Here is a 23,855-nt window from a genome sequence, read left to right on the forward strand (position 1 = left end):
AATGTGCTCCTGTTTGACCTCAACGTTAAGCTTAGAGAAACATCGAAATCATAGGAGAATACAGATAGTAATGGGTAAGCCAGGTATAATTTAGGTCCTCTCAATTGCTTATATTGTTTGCCAAGCAAGAAGTGGAGTAAAGAGTAATAACCAGACTATAATGTAATTCTGGTATTAGTGGTGTTAATTAAGTCCCCTCCTTTTTCCTAAAAAGTTTGGTCAGGGCAGGGGGTACTATTAATTGATGAGATTCAACCATTCTAATTAGAGACAGAGTAAGAGACCTACACAATCAGAAGACTCCAGGCAACAGGTTAACCTCCTTGAAAATTAACAAATTACCTCGGCTTAGGTACATGACCAAAAAGACCCTGTCTTTGTTGTAGTGGGAAGTTAGCCACTCATTGAACGAGCTGTTATTTAACTGTGCACTGAAACATATCAAATTTGTCTGCACTTCTCTCTTACAGCATTCACTTACTTAGTAAAAGGCTTTACAACCTCACAACTTGTCATTGTGTGACCAAACCTATTGTACAGTATTTTCAACAAATCATCAACACTTTTACATTTTTTAAGTAAGTCTTTATGATGTTTTCAGTCAGTTTATACTACATGATTTTTCTTGTAAATAAGGTCAGAAGAAAGCTAAGCACGTTAACATTTTCTGAGTCTAATAAAGCAGCATGGTGGTTCTTCATTTCAAGCTTTTACAGTGAGTAAGGTTTCCTAAAACATTAGTTAACTGAAGAAAACAACAAACTTTGAAAGCATATACCTTTGCACAACCCCTTGAAGTACCACACAAGATGTGAACAGATCTAACCCCTGCTTCCATTCAGATTTATATTCATGTTTCCCTTTTTTTTTTTTTTTCTTTGATAATACAACAGTGGTAGGTGTGATCACTTTGTCTAGCCAACCAGACATGGCAGACACTCTCACAGTTGTTGGTGTCAAGAGACATAACTATGTTTTAAGGCTTTGCTTTGATGAAGCATAGATTTTGGTAATTTCAGAAATGGCTTGTTGATTAACTACTTACTTTTACTGCAGTCTGATTTGATGAACTGTACCCATAGGCAGAGTTTCAAGAAATGTTAAGCGCAGCAACTGCCTACTGATGAAAGAGGATGTAAAGTATTGTAATTCCTCAAAACAGCTTTTATCTTCGACACTGGTTCATACAGCACTCTGATTTGCAAGATGTTTATTTAAAAGAAATCAATACTTATTTCTCTCTTCATAATTAAAGTTTTCTTTGAAACTTGTTATTTACAAGAATCTTGTTGTTTACAATCTTGTTATTTGAATCTTGTTATTTACATCTCTGCTGACTGTAATTACAAAAATTTTGTCTATTCCTTGGAAGTGGTGGAGAACTGGCAAGATTTTTGGAAAGATTTTTAAATACACTTTTATGGAAAAGGTTTCATTCCATGAACATTTGTCTTAAGTTATAAAAAACACACTGTAAAAAAGGATTTGTTTATGAAAATATACAGTATTATAAAATTTAATAAAAGTTTGTGTTAGTACTCTCTTTAGTACTCTCTTCAGTTCTAAACTGGCAGTATTACTGATTTAATTTTTCTTACAACATATAACCAGTAACGTTCAGAAGTGAACATCTTTCTCTTGTTTAGGTGGCTACAAAAGCATAAGACAATTTCACGTGGCTTTCTGGCTTTCTTAGAAATACTTCCATCACCAAGGTTTCAACAGCAGACAATGTGAATAAAGGCACTCATTCTCCTATTCTTACTATATATGTAGGAGACCAAAGAACATTTGGATAGTAACATCGCAGCATGCATCCACTGCTTTAGTTCAAGTAGTTAAAGATCTCGTTTCTATCAGTATCAAAATTATACTTTTTGGAAGATAATGAACAAGACCATACCATAGTCTTCCCAAAAAGGTAAGGTAATTTAATCCACACATCTTTAAACCAGACGCTTAGCATGGGGTCTTGTATCCCTTATGGAAATCATGATATTTAACGTAAGTATATATAGTCATATTGAACAGGTAAATTACCCTTTGCCAAATTTTATTAGGATAATACATTAATTAGTAGGTATTAATACACTAACTAATATGTTTTTAATGTGTTGGTGTAAAACTCACTGTATAACTTAATAGTCTTTTATTGTAGGAAAACCTAGAATATGCAGTATTTACTTTTTATGCTACAGTTCTTATATTTCTCTCATATTAATTCCAGTCCCACGACACCGTTAATTGGAGGCTAAAAAAACCAACAAAAACCCCCGAAACATAACCAAACAAAAACCCATATCCATTTTGAAAAGTATAACATTTTGAAACAGTAACAATACAAAAAGTACATTTTTAAAAATGTAACAGACTACTTAGAAATAGTTCTGTATGATTTTGATTTTACAAGATCAAGCTAAATAGGAATTGCATTTCATAACATCACAAAGTAAAGTTCTATCTTGTTTTCTAATTACATTAACTGCAAATGTATAAAACTTTACTTCTTCCTGTATTCCAAATGTTTGTCAGAATTTAAGTCTACAACCAATAACTTGATCTCAAAATATAAGAAAAGATTACCTAGGAAGCATCAGAACCTGAGGAACAATCAACTTCTACGACAAAAGCATAAAAGCATGATTTTTTTTTAAAAAAACACTACTCACCATCAATATAAATGTAAAACACTTACCCTCTTTGCTTATCTCTGTAATTGTAACCCATTCCAAGGTAATATGAAATCCACTTCCTTTTGTGTCCAATTCATCTTTTTCTACCCTAAGCAGCAGCACAGCTACTGAATGCGTATCAGATTTTACAAATGAAACACTGTGTGCTATAATAAATGCACTTCCTAGTTCTTCATTAAACACAATCTAGAAGACAAAATTGTAGTAAAAAGTCAGTCAGTTAAAACTGGAAGTCTTGCTCTTTCTCAGAAAGCACTGAAAGGCTTCAGTGAATGTCCAATCAGTTGAAGTTTGCTTCCTACAAACCCCTCTGCCAATATGAATCCATGAATGTCATACATTTCTGGTTCCTCCCTCCTTAGCTATCAACCCACTGTTCTGAAATGCTTTTAATTATTATTGCTCGTATTATAAAATCATTATAAGGGGCCATTATAGAAAGCACAAAGATCCACAAAACTGTCTGCATTATGGCTGTTTACTACTACAATAAGTAGAGGTACAACAACTGATGAACGCCATCACTCCAAATGTCCTCCCCCTTCCTTCTTCTTCCCCCTGCTTTATATGCTGAGCATGATGTCATATGGTATGGGATATCCCTTTGATCAGTTGGGGTCAGCTGTCCCAGCTGTGTCCCCTCCCAACTTCTTGTGTACCCCCAGCCTGCTCGCTGGTGGGGTGGTGTGAGAAGAAAAGGCCTTGACTTTGTGTAAGCACTGCTCAGCAATAACAAAAACACGCTTGTATTTTCAACACTGTTTTCAGCACAAATCCAAAACATAGCCCCATACTAGCTACTGTGAAGAAAATTAACTCTATCCCAGCCAATACCAGCACAAAAGCTAATAAGCACCACTGTAAACATGAAATAATTTCATGCAGAAGGACTGCACTTCTTGTAGCTTGAGATATTTAGCAGCTGGTACCTATAGCTGAAAGTTTTAATTCTAGAAACTACGCATTTCAGCTTTTCTCAAAAAAGTACTCATTCAGTAAAAATCCCAAGAAGATAAAAACAAAACTAATCCAAGCAGCAGAGAAGAAGAAACAAAACATTCTTTATTTGCTAGAACATTACCACATAAAAATGAAAGAATAAATGATAAGGAATTCAAGCTGCAGTGGCTGAATGAGTCTAGGCTCAATCCAGCTGTTGTTACGGAAACCTGATAAGGTTTGAGGATTTATGGGGTTGAGATGTTAACATCACTGTAAACCACTGCATGCTCTAAATACTCAAAAAGTGAATTTAAATGGTGACAGAACCTCAACATATAAATGTTATGGTTTTGTTACACTGACAACTCCAATGTCCATCTATGTACCAATACTGTCACAAAGAACAGAATAAAACCCAGTTGGTATTTATTACCAACCACCTAAAGAACAGGATGACTAATTTCCTAGTTACTCAATTCTCAAAAGATACAGGGGAAGGAGCTAATCAATCATGCTGAAATCTTCCACTTCAGGACATAACCTAAGTTCCTGCCAATACTAAAACCTCCTTGATCACTTAGGAAACTGCCTTCTAATAAACAAAACAGATGCAAAATGTGGAAGCTTCATACCAGAATCGTCTTTCATGAGTAAAGAGGAACTAACCACCAACCAGGAGACTGAATAGCTCAGGTAGAAATGTAGCTTAATTATATTTGTTGTGTCCAAGCAGGATAGCCAATACCATTACTAGTGTAGTAAGATCACCTCGATGTGGATACAAAAAATGTTCCTTATCAATACTCTTTAAAATAATTAATTAGGTAACACTTTAATCACTGTTAATCGTTCATGAGAAACATGAAGACATACTTCAGTTACAATCAACAATTTTAAGTAAAAATATTAAGCACCAATCATTTTCCAGAGCTAAGTGCACAGTATGAAGATTTTCCCTACCAGAGAGGTGGAAATAATATTGCTTACATTATACCTGCTCTGCCGGTAACCCTCAGGGTTACTTATCAAAGCTTTTTAATCAGCAGGTTTTGTTTAAGTTTTATTCTAGTCTCTGTGGATGCATTTTTAAGATAGGGCAAATTAAATGGTGGATATTTCAAGCACAATTACATCTGCACAGACAAGCATCACACAAACCAGAAACATCCTAACTTAAAAATGAAAGTAACCTTTTAGCTTGGTTGACATTAATTTCAGACTTTTTAAAAAAAAAAAAATATATTATTCCACAGGCCAACTGAAATAGTGAACAATAAAACATGGGGGAGGATGGAAATCCTAGACAGACACATATGAATAGGGAAGGGAAAGGGGAAATGTTTTTTAAAAAAGTTATGCTAGACACTTAGCCACCTATTTAGAACACTCACTTTTACTTAGACAAATTCTTCTTCGGTCAAAAGGCTGTTCCCTTTCAAACACTTGAATTTGAGATATTTTTTGCATCAAGATAATTAATTTAGTTATTAGTATAAATATCAATGATCTTTATACTTGACCACAATCCTGTATCAGTGACACAGAGTTATGATTTAAAGCTTAATTCTTCACAACATTACATACCTGCAATTCTCACACGACATGCAAGAATAAGAATTATTTGGTAGACGTACAGTCCTTAATTATGTTATTGAATGACTTACCTCCCACTTTTCAGATGCACTGTTTCCACGCTTGCCTGATTTAATTAAATACAGTCTTCCTGTACCATCAGAAAGGGTAACCCATGTGGCAGATGAGAAGTGTATTGAGGCACAAAGGCGATTATCATAAGCTGTCAAGTCGGTAGGCAGCCTGAAAACTTCTCTTGGTTTTTGGAGAGCAGTGTCCTAAAGTAAACAGTCATACACTAAGACTTTATGAAGTATTTCTCAATTTCAGTTTTACAGACAAATTAAGAAAAACAAATCTCAGCAGCAATTCAGCAGTTTCTTTGTGCAGTTGAGCGTATTTGGAGAAAGGTGGGTAGCAAGCATCATTCCCACATACGTGGAAAAGGTGGTGGAATTTCATCATTCAGTTGGTTTCTATTTACTGAAAACATGAGTGTTCTATAATTGATATTTCAGCACCATTTTTTTTTCCTTCCATTTCAGAGCACTAATTACATTTTGCATTAAAAAAAAGGGCTTTTCACTTCTTTTCCCCTAGCATTCCCATATAATTAATCACTTACCTCAGATAATTGTAGTGCCAGTAAAAATGTGGAGATTTTAAAAGAAATGAAAGCCACAGAATTGTACTAGTTCATAAAAACTCACGTCTAAATTAAAAAGAATTTTAGCCTATTCTTACACAACTGGCATATTCAAGCTGATATACAATTTCTCAGCTTTCCCAGAGTGATAATTTTATTCAATAAGTTAGAGAAGTAACAATTGTGATTAGCTGGCAAAGAAAAGCCGTACTAATTCATATCGTATTTGCAAATAACTTTTCCATCACATTATGATTATACTACGCATCAGGATAAATTTAGTTAGCATATTGTAACAGTGGCACACTGCAATCTTATTTTTTGTTTTTAAGCCAAACTACAAGCATAGATAGTTTTTGAGCATGAATAAACAGAGACACTATAGTGAACAAAGTGCACACATGATACAATTCTCCACTGATAACAGATATATGGATTTTTAAAAAATGATACATATTACTAGATTTTACAAAAAAAAAAAAAATTCCAAAAAGGAAAAATCCAGTATTTCCTGCTGTATAAACTTTACACAAATCGGCATGACTGAATAATATTGCAAAATGAATGTTAGATTACCAATTTCATCTATCGTTCTAGTAATTGTTCTCAGAACTCCTGCTTTAGTTCAGTGTTGCTTTCATTTCCTGCTAATTCCAACAGAAGAAACTGCTTTCCTGCTGTAAACTGGATTTCCAACTGCTGTCATTAAGTACAACAAAGGCAAGTCTTCCAGGGTATCTTTTAGGGATTATTCTTTATCTTGTGCCTTCACTCTTACATACAGACCTTTCTTTGCTGAATAAGGCTTTGTAAATCTCTGCTCATTATTTGGCTTGCAGAATGCCAGCAACACCCGCTGCCTTCTTAGGACTATGATTTACCTCCCTTCTGTGAGTTGAAGAAATCTCTGAATATCCAAGGGGCTTGTTAGAAAAAAAAAAAAAAAACCTGACCAAATCTTTATGATTTGAAAAGAACTTGGCATCGCAGTTTAAAAAACTGTCCGGACATACTTTATCAGCAATACAGTTTGATCAGCTACTTACTAAGCAGATCAGGCTGCAGCATTATGAGCACAAACAAAATATTCTTACAGAAAAACATAAGACGTAGACTGGAGATTCAGCAACATTACAGTCACATCTCTATAATCTTTCAAATAACCAAAACAGAAGTTAATTGCTTGAAGCTTTTCAACTGAACTAAGTAGTTGCTAAATAAAACAGGCTGGCAGCCTGCCACAAGTGGGGTCCCCCAGGGATTGATACCAGGCCCCACACTGTTCAATACCTTCATAAATTACCTGAATGATGGGACCGAAAGCACCCTCACCACATTTGCTGATGACACTAAACTAGGTGATGAGGTAGACATGTCACAAGGCAGAGCCATCTTGCACAGAGACCCAGTTAGCCTGAAAGAGTGAGGTAGCAAGAACACTGTGAAGTTAAACAAAGACAAGTGCAAGGTCCTGTACCTGGGACAGAATAACCAAAGAGCCCAGTACCGCCTGGGATCTGTGTGGCTGGGAAGCAGCTTTGCTGAAAGGGACCTGGAGGTCCTGGTGGACAAAAAGCTGACCATGAGCCAGCAGTGCGCTGCTGCAGGAACAAAGGCAAGTCAGATCGTGAGCTGCATCTGCAGGGGCATTACTAGCAGAGAGAGAGATGTGATCATCCCACTCTACTCAGCGCTTGTCAGGCCACATCTGGAGTACTGCGTCCAGTTCTGGTCCCCACAACTGAAAAAGGCATGGTCAGGCTGGGGAGGGTCCAAAGGAAGGCCATGAAGACGATCAAAGGGCTGGAGAACCTGCCCTATGGGGGAAGACTGAAGGAGTTAGGTCTTGTCTCCCTGGACAAGATTCGGGGGGACCTCATCACAGTATTCCAGTACTTAAAGGACAGCTACAAAGAGGATGGAGGCTCTCTCTTCACAAGGAGTCACATAGAGAAGACAAGGGGCAACAGGTAAAAGTTGCACCAGGAGAGGTTTTATCTCGACATAAGAATTTTTTTTACAGTGAGAACCATCAATGACTGGAACAATCTCCTCGGAGACATGGCAGAGTCCCCACCACTGGAGGTTTTCAAGATGGACAGGGTACTAGATAATCTCATCTAGGTTCCTTTTCCCATGGAAGGTTGGACCATACGATCTTTTGACGTCCCTTCCAACCTGGACTGTTCTACGATTCTAAAACAAATGGTGGACACTAACAATATAATTAAAAAAAAAAAAAATTCACCCCCTTGCCCCTCATATTGATTGATAGACTTCAGGATCTGAGGAGGTCCCCAAAAAGGTCTTCCAGTAATAACAAACAAAACCAATTCCTGTTGTTTCTGTTCTCTATCTTAAAGAAACATTTCTCATGAAGTTATGGTCCTTTCCCCTCATCCCTCAGACAGTTTTATATATACCATAAATAAACCAAACTAAATACAACAGGTTTCATAGATATTTTGCAGGCTAGTGTACGTACATATATTTGAACAAATAAACAATCATCTCTGGAAAAAAAGGTGCCTGACTGGCCTTTTGATCCTACAGATCAACATTTCCCTTTTTAAACCCAATCTATCTTCTTAATTCAACAACAAATAGACTATGGTGAGAACATAACTAATGGTCATAGAGCCAATTAAATTAGTTTTATTTTACTAGGCTCATTTCCAGTCAGTTGATCTATAATTATTTTAGAAGCTCCACAAATCAGAAAACTCTGCTTCACAATAAGGAAATTCTTCCCTCGTTACTAAAAATTAGCATTAGTGTCACTAAAATGAAAAGATATTTAAGTAGCAACACATTTTTAAAAATAGAAAAACAGATTTGAAAGAAAAACATTACAGGAACAGTTTTGAAGATATTTACAAGTATGTAAAAAGAAGCACAAACAGAAGCACATTTTTGTACTGAAAATGGGGGGTGGGGTGGGGAAACAACAAGTATTTATCTATTCTATGCCACACAAAATGCACTCTCTTACTACAGTAAGGATGGGCATGAGACTAAGAAACAGCAGTGAAAAAGTATCAGATTAAAACAGTGTCTCATTACAGGCCCTGGAATTTCAGCCACAAATTATTGTACTATTTTGTAAGCACCTCCTGTCCCTCTATCTTCACTCAAGCAATGGATAGCTTTGGGGGGTGGAGGGGAAATAATCTATACACATATCAACTTCTAGCAAAAGAAACTCTTTCATTCTGATCTATGAAATAAGGCAGTCAAAAATATACATACAAAGCACCATCTTTAAAAGAGTTCTTTGCACTTGTGCATGGGTATCCAATACAGAAAGACGACACTTGTGCATGCAAAGCATGCCATGGCCTCATTTGTTGAGATTCCTGTATTTGAGGGGATTTCAAATCCTTCATATTTTCCAGATGTTATTAAATCAGATGTGCATTTAAAACATGTTCAAAGGTAAGCAAGATACATTGGATTTGGGTAAGTACCATCCTAATAAGCAACAGCAAAAAAGACCAGATGACAAACAGCTAGCCTGTTTGCCTTTTGGGCCTACTTAAATTTGTATTAGAGATTACTGTGTACTACAAAAAGGCACAGGGGCTATTATGAAACCTGCAATGGAAAAGATGCAAATTTGATTTTTAATTATCGGAAGCATTCAGGGTCACTTTGTAGATTCAGTTGCATCACTATGCCCCTTTAACTATTTCACTATTTTATAACACATTCAGAAAGGGAGAATGAAAGAATAAAAAAAACCAACCCACCCAAACAAAACCCCAAACAAACCCACAACCCAAACAAAACAAAAGTCTCACAAACACTAGACACAAAGAATTTTGGCTTCCTCATCTTTTACTTAATTTTAAGGTTTCACTGAAGGGCAGTATTTTCGACAATAAAAGTGTTCCATTGTAACTAGCAAGTTGTATGACTACCGTGCCTAGGGAAAAAAAAAAAAAATCCCATGCATCGTATCATGGAAAGATGAAACATCAGCCCTGTTAACAATGATTTACAGGGCTATACTATGTAACATTACAGAAGACCACATTTTTGTCAGCCTTCAAAAGAATCTTAACAGTAAGCTTCAAATACTTTCGGATGTCATTTAAAAAAAAAATTATCAACTATCAACCATTTAATCTTCTAAAACACACATCAGATTTATCAGCACTGAGCAGGAATGTCAGTACTCAAAAACATCTCCTGAAAAAAGTGAAAAATAATCTTCATTACACATTACAAAGCCTCCCTCTCAACAGACAAGAAAGGTAATGCTCTTATTCACAACCTTTCTGTTCACTAATTTAACTTTAGGCATTTATTAGAACAGTCTCTAATCTCAGTCCAATAATGAAAAGGATGGACTTACTTGAAGCTGAAACAAAACCTGTCCTCAAAACCCTTCTGTGTCAGATTTCCTTTCCGACTTACTGTTTCTCTGTTCACCAGCTGGTTAACAGGTTAAAAGTAACCCTCTGCTTCAGAAGTATGTGGGCATGCTGAGATACTATAGTCACGTTTTATACTAGTAAGAACTGGCTAAAACAACTATAGTCATTTTAATAGAAGTCATATTTACTTGCTGTAATTAGGTTTAAATGACAGCAACACAGTTTCTTTAAGAAAAAAACAGATGCAGCTTCTCGTCAGACCTGGTTCTTCATCTCCCTTCACTTCTTTACACAGATTCTTCCTTTGTTTAACTATTTTTCACTCCCAAGTCTCTCTCTTATCTCTTCCACTGGCCTTCAATTCTAGCTCTGCCCACTTCTATACCTTTTGACAGCGTACTCTGCTTCCTTTCGGCCTCTGTGATTCCGTTTGTCTATTCCAGATTTCATCTGCGTGCCTTCACTATTACAACAACCCCTTTCCTTTCAGCAGCTTCTTTGCCTCACCTGGCTATGGCACTAACCCTGATTTTGAGCCTTTTAAGCAGCTCAGGTTTCAAATCTGTATAGAAATTCTGAGCAAACGGTTCTTCCACAGGCAAAGCCAGGCAGACCGAGCCAGGGTGTACTCAGGATAAGGAGCCAGTGTGCAGGTACAAGAGGTAAAATGTAAAATGCAAGCTTAAAAATTCCCTCTGTTCCTGACTCCCCCATGCCAGGCTCCATTTAAGTAAGCGTGTCTTAGCTTACATAGTTAAGTAGTGAAATTCTACTTAGGTTCTTTGGCATGCTTGTAAGATTTAAAGTGGCATGCCTGTAAGATTTAAATTTTTTAAGTTGTATTAAGAAACTCTATTGTTCCAAAGTCACAAACTGTTTGTCATACTGTAGAAACAAGCGATATTTCATAAGAGATTTAAAAAAAGAATGAATTTTCCCAGGAAAAGAGAGGGAACAAGAAAAAACATACCAAAAGAGAAAGGAAAAACTAAAAGCTGTAAGTTATATGGCAATTTCCACAAAGTAGCCGTAACAAATACAAAACTTTGTTTTTATGAAAAATCAAAATATCTAGGCATTAGACTTGTCTCTCTAACTGAGCAAAAATGTCCACACCCAGCATTCTGAATAATGAAGAGCCATGTATTTAAAACCCTGATACAGAAGTCTACAAGATTTTGTTGTTCTTCACTTTCTCTGCTTCCTGACTTGTTTCAAACAGAATTCTCACATTGTTTCTGGTGCCACTAACAGTTGTTCTGAACTTAAGTTAACTGAAAGTTACAGAAACAGCATTCCACAGCTAATTCTTACTGGAATTCAGAAAGATGAAAATATATAGATACCAATAAGGATTTTAATTAAGTGTAAGAAGATTTACAGTTGCCGCAATTTCTCAATTCCATTATTTGAATATAAAAAGATGCAAAGATGACTTTGCAAGAAGAGCTGAAGGTTGAGAAACCAAGTCCAAGTATTTAACTGCTGGAGGAGAAAGTTTTGAATTATTTTACAGCTATATCCTGGTATTACAAACATCAAGCGATCAAAAAAGTCAAGTCAGATGCAAAAAGCCCCACAACCCCAAAAAACCCAACTCTGTAATCCTGCCACTACACTACCCACTGGGTCTTTAAAACAAAATATCGATGCTGGCTTATTAAATGAAAGAAATACAATAGCTGTAATAGAAGAATGTTAAAGCTTTTATACAGTATTTCCAGTCAACAACTTTCTCAACCTGGTGTAACAGAACCCACTTGAATACCCATCCATCAACTTAAAAAACTGCTCATGTTGATCACTTTTCTTTTTAAATTATGTTTGATTTTGAGCAAGTGGCAAGGTATTATCTATACTTTTTGCCTTCACAGATAACAACTTTTTAAACACCTAAGTAATTTGTGATTTATGGACAACTAACACACTGCCATCCTAGAATCAAAGTTTCAACAGAAATAGGAAGCAGAACTAGAAATAATTACATGTTAAAAAGCCTATGTGTTTTTCCACTTTGGATTTAGGATAAGCATGTTAACCTATTTCATCTTCTGTTATAAAGAAGACTGACATTAATTTTAATTGTGACTGTTGCTAACTTGTAAGTTATACTTGGCTGAAAACAATATTATTTGTAATGTACATTTGACTAATATATGGCCAGAAACATTTGTAATGAGACACCTTGTTGATGTTTCTGAATACACATTCCTTTTTATACATACGCAAACATGTTTCCCTTGCAAAACAGCACTGTATTGCGTATTAGGACACAGATGACGCCTACTTATTTCACAGTTCGGTGGATCTAAAACTCGTGACAAGATATTAACCAAAAGCCATTTTCTTGAAGATTCCAATGGACCCACCAGTCCTAGGGAAGAATATTTATTATTTCAATTTATTGCATATAAAAATGCAAATTACTGCCTGTTGTAAAATCCTTTATCTAGTTTATCTGCTAAAAAAGAACTTTCCACACTTTAGTGCCCTCCTAATAAAGGAATGTATTGGGTATCTGTGCTGTGCTGGCAGTGGGCAGCTGCTGCAGGGGCAGCCTCTGTGAGCAGAGGCCAGGTCTGTCCCACGCCGCGCACAGCCGCTTCCAAGGGACTCGCCACAGGGCACTGCTGAGCCCCCCAGCCAGGCCGGTGGTGCTGCAGCCCTTGGAGAAGACCACAGGGAAACAGGTTGCCCCCCTGCAGCCCACGGAGGACCACAGTGGGGCAGATAGCTGCACTGCAGCCCAGGGAAAGCCCACGCCCGAGCAAGCTCCTGGCAGGAGCTTTGTGTGGCTTTGTTTCCCACCATCTTACTCTATTTTTAATTGGCAATAAATTACATTAATTTCCCCCAAGTCGAGCCTGTTTTGCCTGTGATGGTAATTGTTAAGTGATCCTCCTGTTTTCATCTCAACCCATGAGCTTTTCTATCTTATTTTCTCCCCATCCTCTTGAGGAGGGGGAGTGAGAGAGCATCCGGGTGGGTGTCTGGCAGCCAGTCAAGGTTAACCATCCACAGGGAAAAAACACAAAAAATGAGATTGTGACAAACCACTGTTCACAGAAGGCTTTCTCTGAGAAACTTCTTTCTTTTAGACATTCCTACTGGGAATCCAGATGATCTCAAAAGATTTGGAAGAAGTCCCAGAAGATTATTCTGTCTCAGCAAGAGTCTGCCAAAGGCTCCAACTGCCTGTATGTTCTATGAAAAGTAAAGGAACTATTTTGCAGCTCCAGTTCTCAGCCTACCATCCTCTGGCAATCTGTATTTCCCGGAAAATCCAGAACTCCCATTTCAGGATTTCTCTCACCTTAGCCCCAGACTAGTAATTTCCACTCCCAGAACCTTGCACAGAATAAGCCACACTCTCTCTCGAAAATCACACATTATCCTGTGTTTTCTTTTGTCCCACAGGGTTACAAGTCAAATTCCTTGGTAGCATGGCAATGGATATTTTCCTTTCCAAACCTGAAAATTACATGTAGTCAGTTATAGCAATGAAATAAGTTTAGGCCAGTACTCTGTGGACTGCAGAGCAAAATGTTCTGTGGAGTCTAGAGAGAACAGTGTGAAGAGACTCCATAAACTTTAAACACCTCAGCAGTATACACTCACTTTGAATCATTTGATTAACAAAAGGTTAAAGACTTTCTCCTCCACCCAACTCACTTAAAGATTCCTTCTATTTAACACGCGCACAGTCTAATTAATCTTATGTCAACTGACATGATACCAAAAGTCAGATTACAGTAACTGGAAGAAGCTGTCACACCAAAATCTATGACTGAAACAGGAACAGCTATAGGAAGGAGGAAGGTATTAATATGTGACACGTTTTGTATTTTCCAGAATTATACTAATCTCATAGCAAAATTCAACCGACTTGTTATATAAAATTAACATTGTTTTGTTTTATGTTAGAATCAAACAGCAGCCCTGATTTATTTACTGCAAGAGCAAATCTTATTATGAGAACGGAGTATCTACATGTTATTACCTCTCTCAACATAAAATGTTAACCAAATAACTGGTTATGAATGAAGCATTGCTATTTAAATTAGCTAACAGCTGGATACAATTATGGACTTTATTTTTTCCTTCTACATAGATGAACATTTAAGAAGCTATACTTGATGAGTCAAAAAGATTGAGTTAGTCATGAAAACAAAAAATTCTACTTTGTGGTGAAAAACCGTAAGCATATATTTATTGCTCAACAGGATACAAGTCAAAACTGTCAGAGATATAATCTTACTCTAAATTATACATTCAAAGCTAAGAAGACATTGTGATAGCTGCAAAATCACCACCAGTAACGCAGTCTTCTATTCCTTAATGACCAAGCACTACAACTGCATGTACCAGAAACCCGGTGTCCATAAAGCCATGCCCTTTCCCCTCCAGAATGATGAATGACGTTGTGGAAACTAGTGCATCCATGCATTAAAATGGCTCAAAAGAAACAGAAAGTTTGACTGCTTAAGAATATCAGTATAAAAGCAGAGAATTGTCACATTTTTCACACTTGGTCTAGCTTGCTTACACTCTATTTCAAGTTTGCACGGGACCACCAGCATCTTTTTGCCTCCAATGAGTGATGCCCAGATTAACCTATCAGTATATAAAGGCTTTCATTTCTAATTCTAATGCATACAGCTTCTTTCTCTCCTTATATCTACAATGACTGGATTTTCAAACTAGCAAACAGACAAACGTCAAGTAATGTAGGGGAGAAACAGCCAGCAACTAGAAAACAAGTGTCTACTTTTTTCTTCAGCTTGTCACCTTATCTCTATCTTCCCCAGAATCAAAGCAGATGCAATATTATTTCAATACTAATGCAATACTATTAATTAAAAGATGTCAGAAACCTCACTTAAAATCTTTCACACTTCCTGCTGAACTGTATTGGTGTTAATCTACCTGTCTTCCTGGAAATAGCTTCCCCCGGTTTTTGCATCTGAATCCTCCTTGCCATATTTTCTGTCTTATCTACCCCGTACCTTTTCAAATTCAGTAATTTTTAAAAAAAGTTTATTCTTACCAGAGTCACTGACAGATTCATAACCCTTCCAAACTGATCAACGTAGTAGACACTATCCTGGTACCAGGAATCAAGGTGAAGATAATTATACATGCCAAAAGCACACATGTGGTCAAGGGTATATTGATCATCACGAAGTTTCACTTCTGCTACAGCTGGGGGGGAAAAAAAAGACTATTTTAACAATTATTTATTTATAATTTAAAAGTTCAAACTAATAATTTAAAAATAATTTTTCCATGCTTAGTCCATAGGTGTGGTTTATTTGAAGAAAACTACTTTATGCAGATAGTTTAAAATTTTACCATAAACTTGGAAAGCAGGTCATCCACACTGAAGGCCACTGCAGTCATTCACCGTGATCATGTAATAACCATTACCATTCATAGTGGCCCATACCATCTCTTCCCAACATGTGTTGAGATCCAATTTGTCCATAACCCTCACAAGACAAACGACACATGCAACAACTAAGTAAAACCTACTTTTAAGTCTCCTTGGGAAGAGCACAAATCATTCCTGATATGTACATGGTACTATAGTAAGGGAAAAAAAAATTCTGCTCTACGGTAACTCCAACAACAGCCAAAAGAAATATCCCGCCTAACTACATGGATTTCAAGTCTTAAATTCTGAACCAAGCTATCAACGCTTGCGAGGCAAAAGATTATAACAATACAAAGCAGAATTATTACATGGTCATTGGTAAAAAACCCCTATGTTCCTAGCATTCCCACTGATGTCGAAATCTTGAGAAATGTCCAAGACAGCATCAAAATTTCAGACCAAGCTTTTTCTAACTGAAAGAGGCTGCAAAAAAAGGTTGTTCACTACAATGGTACCTTCTTCAAGTCAAGAAGCATACTATTTACAGTAATCTACTTGAGCAAGGTATTTCCAAATAGAAAACCTCCACCCAGCTACCAGTAATCACAACTGGGGTTATCTTTCTAAGACTAACCAAGTTTTTATTTAAACTAGCTGCAGTTCTTTCTTCCTATTCCACGTCTACACAGAGATGAAGCAGCTGTAGTCCCAACATCTCAAAATACAAAAAATCCTCAAGTTTTAGCAAAGACATCAGCAGAGGTCTCGTCCAGCCTTCTGCAAATAGTCTCAGACAGATGGGAACTCCAGTTCACTTAGCTTGCCTGCAGGAAGTTTATGTCGAACTTCACACAACAAGCAAAATCCTTAGAAAGTTATAAGTAAACTCTGTCAGCCCATGATGATTAGCCTTCAAACCCAGCATATGGAGAAAGCACCCCAAGGCTAATTCTACTCATAGCAACAGTTATTTTAGTTCCTACTTTTTCAGCTTCCACTTCCTTCTCTTTTCTGCTCAGAAACAGAGCAAAGCTGTTTCCAGTATTTCACTTCCATCCACCCCCATAACGGACCATTCACAACTGTGCAGCAGTCCTCATCTTAGATTTCTTACACTCTTCTTTAGCATCTACTTAAAACCTACTGAAGCAGTAGTTTATTCTACTCTGTCAGAACACCAGTTATTCCAAACAGTAATTTGACAGCGCAATCAGTGCCACTGCATAGCTACCACAATACCATCAATCAGACAGTCACTAGATGGCTCAGAACTGACCCCATTAGAGATACTGGGTATTAACATAAAAGTGGCTATAGGAAACTGTGCAAGGTTATACTGTCTGATTAATTAAAAAAATCCAGTCATACTATACAAAACGCTTGCAAAATGACAATCTAAGTAGCAATTAGTCTCCTAATCACTGTTGATATTTGCAAACCAACAGCATTAATTCCACTCAGCTCAAATCATTATTCATATTCACCACACAGGAGGGATTTCCGTACCTCTGCAATTAATAAATTACTGTTCCCCAAGCCATGGACTTTCAAAAAAAAGCTAGAATATCAACAAAGGAGTGAGAAGAAAATACACCTGTCATAATGGGAAAGACTGCTACCCATTCCAATTTCTACTTTAACTAATTAGAATATTTTACAGTAAATTACACTGTAAAAGATACTAGAAGGATGTGTTGTGAAAATGTGCGTTAAAGCTGTTTGTACAATCAAGCTTTATCACAGAGATATTTTTCCCAACACAACCGGAGATGATGTGAATATTCTGTAAACAATTAAAGACAAATGAAATATAATCTAGGATAATTATTTTCAGTGAAACCATGTACATGTCATCTACTTCCTGGATAGCTATATTAACTGATTTTCTGAAATTAGAATACACATGGAGAAGCATGTAAAGCTTTTTCAGCACAGAAAACCTAAAATTGTCTTATTTTGTATAGCTTCATTTCTCCACTTCTCCCTGCCTCCGGCCCCCTAGACACATTGCTACTGTTAGAATTGTAACTAAAACACACACAAATAGCGAAAATAGTCCAAACTAGATGCTTCCTAAAGCAAATATATAACCTTTCAAGAAAATTCTTGGAACAATATACTATTGATTAGCTAATTGTAAGGTGATAAGCGTTACAAAAGCTGGAAGAACATTAATAAATTCTCTGTCCTTGAGTTTTTCACCTGTAGTCCTGACAAGCCCTGAATAATAAATAAGGGGTCAGGAATAGGAGATTCAAATCCCTTGCATAACTGCAATATGCAATTAATTCTTCATAAACACAAGTCAGAAACTATACAATTTGTAGGTGATTTTAAACCACAAAATTAAACAAATGTGTACTGTACTGTCATGAAACACTTCAGATAAGGTTATCAACTGCTTGCAGAATGTATCCTGCACATACAGCTCTCTGCTAAGAAGTAATTAGAGAAACTATTCCGTCTTCAATTAATTGAAACCCATTCTGTGATCAAGTGAAACCTGTGCACAAATGCCATCTGCTGTCACATACCCTGTGCTCAGATAGCTTATAGGAGATTTTATACTAGGATGAAGTTCATTCCCTCCTTTCTACAGCCTTCCAGGTTCAAGTTTTCTCGATGGTCCTTGGAAAATTGAGGAGAAAACCAACAGAGCTGAGTGCAAAAAAAATTAAGGACAAAAGAGAGAAGAAATTAAGACTTTTAAAAAAGTAAATTCAGAAAAAGAGAAGTTGATATAAAGGGAAAAGAAGAGATACTTCAATCAGATCACCACCTTATTCAGTCACATAGTTTGGGGGGGGCGTTGTTTGGTTTGGATTTTTTGCTGATTTTTTGTTGTTGGGGGAGGGTGTTGGTGCTGCTTTTTTTTTTTTTTAAGAGTCACGAACTAATTCACTAGCTTCAACTTTACGGGTTCAATTAACAAGCAGCAGTTAATGACAGCTATATTCAACAGAATGATACATTGTCTCCTTCAAGTTTCTGATAAATAAATCTGCACTACTAAAACCCAGGAACATTGATTCATACTCTGTCACACCACAAAAGAGAGCAAATACGCAGAATATATAAATTAAGTCTCAGCTTTCAATATTATTTCCCACCAACCCTAGTTAGGTGTGATATTTCAGACTAGCACAAAGAAAATTATGCTGCTTTTCTAGAACTGTATTTATCTCCAGCTCTATGCTTAAAAGAAGTAATTTGACCCCAAATATTTCAAAGATAATTAAGCAAAGATTTTCACTCACACCACCTTTACTTAGAAGCAAAGGCACTAAATACAAAGCAACTCATAAGAATCAACAGGAGTAAGATGCCCCTAACTTCACTGGATCTTATTATAATTATTACTCTGCACCGAAAAAAAAAAATCTCTGAATAAAGAGCACTATCAAGGGTCTTATACTTTAAATGAATAGTGAAGTCTTACGTCTACCATCAAACACTAAGCAGAACTGGGAAAAAAAAGTAGAGAAAAAAGGGTGAGAACCCCCCACCTCCCACACACACATTTTTAGATGTTTTACTGAATACATCAAACCAACTTTACAATACTGGAAAATATGTAAAATAATTATATCAACATATTATTTTAGGGCATCGAATGTTATATGCTTGTATGTCATACTTTGTTTTGCAATGCCACCCAGTGGAAGCAATTTAGTATTTCATATACACTTACCTACTAGTGGAACAGATTACATTATTTATTTTCTAGTATCAGCATTCAAAGATCTTTCTAACCCTGCATTAATTCTTCTAACGTTAAGAAATATGTTTTTATTGTTAATGGCAGCATCATTTCATTGCTGTTGTTGAGCAAAAGTACAAGGCTTGTTTATTCTACTGCAGTATGTTAATAGACTAAACACAAAAATGTACTGTTTAATAAACACATACCTTGCTGAAAACAAGCACAGGCTGACAGATAGCATGTAATGAAGTATTTTTGCCTGATCAAATTACTTACACAGGTATGAAAATTAAATGGGATCTATCATGCGCTAAATTGAACAAATAAATTGAACAAGATCCAAAAACTAGCACGGGATTTGTGAAAGTATCACTATAGCAATGCCTTGATTTATAAGCTGACTTGTGCCAGCTGCAAGAACCATTTTCTTTAACAACAGTTACAAGGCAGAACTCGCCTCTATGTTACCTTTTTCTTTCTCGAGGAATTAAAAGTACAACCCAAGAACAGATACACGTGTGCCTGAGACCTAAACTGAGATTTATGAACTACAGCTGTAAACGTCTGAAAAAGCCATGGTTCACAGTTTCTTAAGTTATTTCCCAAGCATTACTTTAATTCGTATTTAATTTTTCAAATGGAAATAGCAAATGGAAATCCCTGTAAATGTTTGAAACATATCAGTGCCTTTGGTTCCATAAAAAGACACAAATGCATGTTTTCCATGTGGCAGTACTAATGGGCAACTGCTTGTCACTGAAGTACAGTGAATGGGCAACTACTTTTCACTGAAGTACAGACCTTCTCATCTAAACAGGCTAGAAATAGGGCAGTCATTCATTAACATCGTTTTTCAAGAAAAGTGATAAAAAACCATAAATGCACATGATCAAAAGAATGCACTCTCCGTATTCTCCTGGCTTGCAACAGGAGCACCATGTTGGAGTGAATGTTTACCATGCCTTACAGATATTATTATATCTAAAAGCATACACTACATCACATGTGCAATAGTTCTGCCAAATAGACAAGATAGAGACGAAAGCCACGAGGGATACCCACATTTGAACAAATTCCAGGCCTCTGGAAAGAAGAAGGAATCAAGTTACATCTGACCAGTGGAAGTCAAGAGCAAGGTTCTCATTCCTTTAAAAATGTCACATATCTTAGACATGCTCCTCGTTGGAGACAAGGATTTGCCTCCAATCACTGCTTTGGGCTCTGCTGAGAGCAGATTAGGGCAGGGCAGGAGAGGTAACAGTGAACGAGACACTCCTTCCTCCCTCCCAAAAGTTCAGTGATCTAAAAGAAATGCATTACAAAGCTCAATGCAAAGGAAGCATCTGAAAATAAGTTATGGAAATAAACTAAGGAAAATAAGGACAAAAATAGACAAAATTTAGGATGAAGAGTTGGGAATTAAAGGCATTATAGTGTGGGACTCATTACTAGTTGAAATGTGTTACCAGGATAAGAGATGAGAAAAGAGAAATGACTGTGAGAGTTTAGATTAACTAGAACAGAATGGGTAGGAGTAAGGAAGAAATAAAAAGAACATGCAAATCAGAGCATTTAAAAGGGAACATAACATATCAGAATTTCGCCATTCTTCCTCACTGTGACCATATATTTAAGAAATTCACTAGAAAATTCCCCTCTACCACAGACCTAGTAAATAAATAACTGGTTTAAATTTCTTTCTGCTTCAGCTGCACATCTGACCACAGCAAATTCCTGGCAACCACAGTTTGACAGTTAAAGGCAATTTAGAACTGAATACTAAGTTTTACATGATGGTAAGAAAATTAAGCTCATTGTAGTCCACATGAGTGTGACAACCACCACAAGTTGTCCCGCAATACCATGTGCTGCTGTCCACCTGCTCCAGTAGTAGAAGCCTGCATCAATTCCGTGTGTCATTTTTTTTGGTCATTTTACTTTATAGCTAGCAGTGAAATTCATAAAAACTGATAAATATAAAAACATAGATGAAAATATTGACAAAGAAGATTAATACTCTAATGCTTAATACAGAAGTTTGTATAACACTGCATAAACACTTCAACTACAGCTGAGATAACTCAGTTCTACTTAAGAATGAGTACCTATTTCTATTTATTGTCAAATATTCCAAGTACTATAAACCCTACATGTTCACCTTACTGCCATAAAATCTGGGATGCCACACAGGCAGAACTCCAAATCCTAGGTCATTTGACAAGCACTCCTGAACTAGTTTCCTGGAAAACAAACAAAAAATTCAACAGCCTTTGTACATTAATCTTCCAGATTCTAATACCACACTTTTGCACACAGTTGTGAATAAAATAACAAATTAGTCATGCTGACAGCGTTCCTAAACATTTTACTTTTTTTTTTACTATTGTACTTTACTCACTCCCACACTGAAGAAATAAAATCAAACTCTTCACTCAGTGACAAATACTAATGTAATAATCCACAAACTACCAAGTTATCTATACATATATATATACACACACACATGCAGCACAGAGTAAATGACTTGGTATTAATGATTTAGTAGGACAGCAAAATAAACTGGACTGAAATGAGTCAGGGTCTTTGTGCTGTGGGAAGTGGCGAAAGAAAACAACACGGGCACACATACCCATCTTGTATCACACAAGTTACTGTAAGTGTTATGTAAAGTATCTGAACAGACAAGAACTGACTAGATCCATCTCGCCATTAGCAACTCCACCATTCACATATTTTAATGAAAATCTGTAATCCTCATCTATTTCGAATAGGTACACCACTGACTATCGAAGGACCACACAGCTTTTTTGACCATAAGCAGAACATCAAATAAAGGAGAAACTAAGAGACTGTACCTTTGCTATGCTAACTGTTGCCATCTTTGACACGGCTGTAGTATGTTCCTAACACACATACACTCACTTACATTTAGACTGTCTTTTAAAAGGCAACTCCTACACCAATCTTACAGTAAAAATGTCAAACTATATAAACAAAAATGTTAGTCGTTAAATTTTCCAGTTCTATCATAGATAAATATACAGTATCACCTAACTCATTCACTCATCCTTCAACACAGAATTCACATACCACTTCCACCTTACTGCTGACAATTCACCATGGCAAAACCACCTTTCTGTCCTGCTATTAATACAATGTATTCAATAGAAAACTAAAGTAACACATAACAGATAACTCTGTAGACATGTATACTGTTCAGATATAGAGGCAGAGATCAGTCCACCCAAATTGTATATTACTGTCCTAGCTTTATGAAAAAAGTAAACTAATTCACCCACCTTACAAAAGACCTAAATTTCACAAATCAATAAATCTAGAATGCTGAGAGATTTGAGGGGGCATGGCTAAGGTTGTAGGCACACACCCAACATGACTTTGTGTGAATGTTCTTCTCAGTGAATTAAGAAGTCGCTGAAATCATCCATTAATGGACCGGTACCTCAAATGCTAATAATGCTTAACAGAAAAAGCAGAGCATGGAATGAATAGCGTGAAGATCCACCTCTGAACTGTGGGCAGAGGAAGAAGGAAAAGTGGTTAATTCGCTACAGTTTGTAGAAGATACTAATTTCATATATAGTTCACTAGATCACATGCATTCATTTCAGACACCATCACTTTGAACTACCTCAGCTGGTCCTCTGGCCTTACCACGTATGCACGAGCCAAGCCCAGATTTAGCACACAGGCTCTCTTACCCATTTAGAAACTAAGTTCAAACTCACAGCGGCAGAGAGTTCCAAGACAACGATCTGACAAGTCACAGACCTTGGTCCACCATGAAGCCACATGGGGGGGGGCGGGCAATGACAATAGTGCATCCAATTATAACGCGAAAAATCGAGACGGAACGCTGGGTCTCTTAAAGGCCCGCCGTTCCCGACGGAGGACAGGCGCGCAGGCCTCCCGGTAAGGCGGGCCGGGCTCTCCCCGCCGCAGGGCACGCTTGCGCCGAGGGCCGCCGGGCCAGGTCGGGCCGTGGGGCACCGCAGGAGGACGGAGGGGAAGGCGGACGGGCCGGCCCCCTCCCCCGCCGCCCGAGGGGCCGGCCGGGCCGCAGGGCGAAGAGGCGGCCCGGCGGGCGCACCCCCCCGCGCCGCGCACGCCGCCGGGCCCATCCCCGCTCCTCACCCGCGTCCAGCCCCAGCTGGTAGCAGGCCAGCGGCTCCAGGGACAGCTTGTAGCCCTCGAACTTGGGGTCCAAGAGCAGGCGCTTGGCCCGCAGGGAGCAGTGCGCGGCCCCCGCCATGCCGCGGCTCCGGGAAAAACTTCGGCAAGAGGCTGCAACTCGGCGGCCCCTCGGGCGACGCGCCGCAGCCGCCGCGCAGCTCCACGGGAAGGGCGGCGCCGGCGGGCGGCAGCGGCGGGGGCTGCCGGGAGCGGTAGTCCAGGCCCGGGCGCGGGCGCGGGCCCCGGGGCAGGCCGGGAGCTGTGGTCGCCTGCGCAGACCGCGCTTCCGGCGGCGCCCGCGCGCGGGGGGTGGGCGGGGCAGCGGGCGGAGCCGCCTCCCGGACGCACAGCCCGC

The 23,855-nt window shown here is 37.9% G+C and overlaps 1 protein-coding gene across 4 annotated transcripts in view; it reads right to left on the minus strand.

Moving 5' to 3' along the window:
* Nucleotides 1-23,602, minus strand: part of NUDCD1 (NudC domain containing 1) — a 52,785-nt gene extending 29,183 nt beyond the window's left edge. The window contains exons 1-4 of one of the 4 annotated variants that reach the window (XM_075705460.1): nucleotides 23,462-23,602; nucleotides 15,280-15,434; nucleotides 5,300-5,485; nucleotides 2,696-2,879 (exon numbers count right to left, since the gene is read on the minus strand). In XM_075705460.1, the coding sequence (XP_075561575.1) occupies nucleotides 2,696-2,879; nucleotides 5,300-5,485; nucleotides 15,280-15,434; nucleotides 23,462-23,579 (643 nt within the window). In that variant the 5' untranslated portion in view covers nucleotides 23,580-23,602. Of the gene's footprint in view, nucleotides 1-2,689; nucleotides 2,880-5,299; nucleotides 5,486-6,429; nucleotides 6,474-6,639; nucleotides 6,777-15,279; nucleotides 15,435-23,461 lie in introns of those variants that run through there. The other 3 variants (XM_075705461.1, XM_075705463.1, XM_075705464.1) reach the window with 3 other exon arrangements.
* Nucleotides 23,603-23,855: the final 253 nt, after the last annotated feature.

Source organism: Pelecanus crispus, chromosome 2 (genome assembly GCF_030463565.1).
Source record: "Pelecanus crispus isolate bPelCri1 chromosome 2, bPelCri1.pri, whole genome shotgun sequence".
Classification (NCBI taxonomy): domain Eukaryota; kingdom Metazoa; phylum Chordata; class Aves; order Pelecaniformes; family Pelecanidae; genus Pelecanus; species Pelecanus crispus.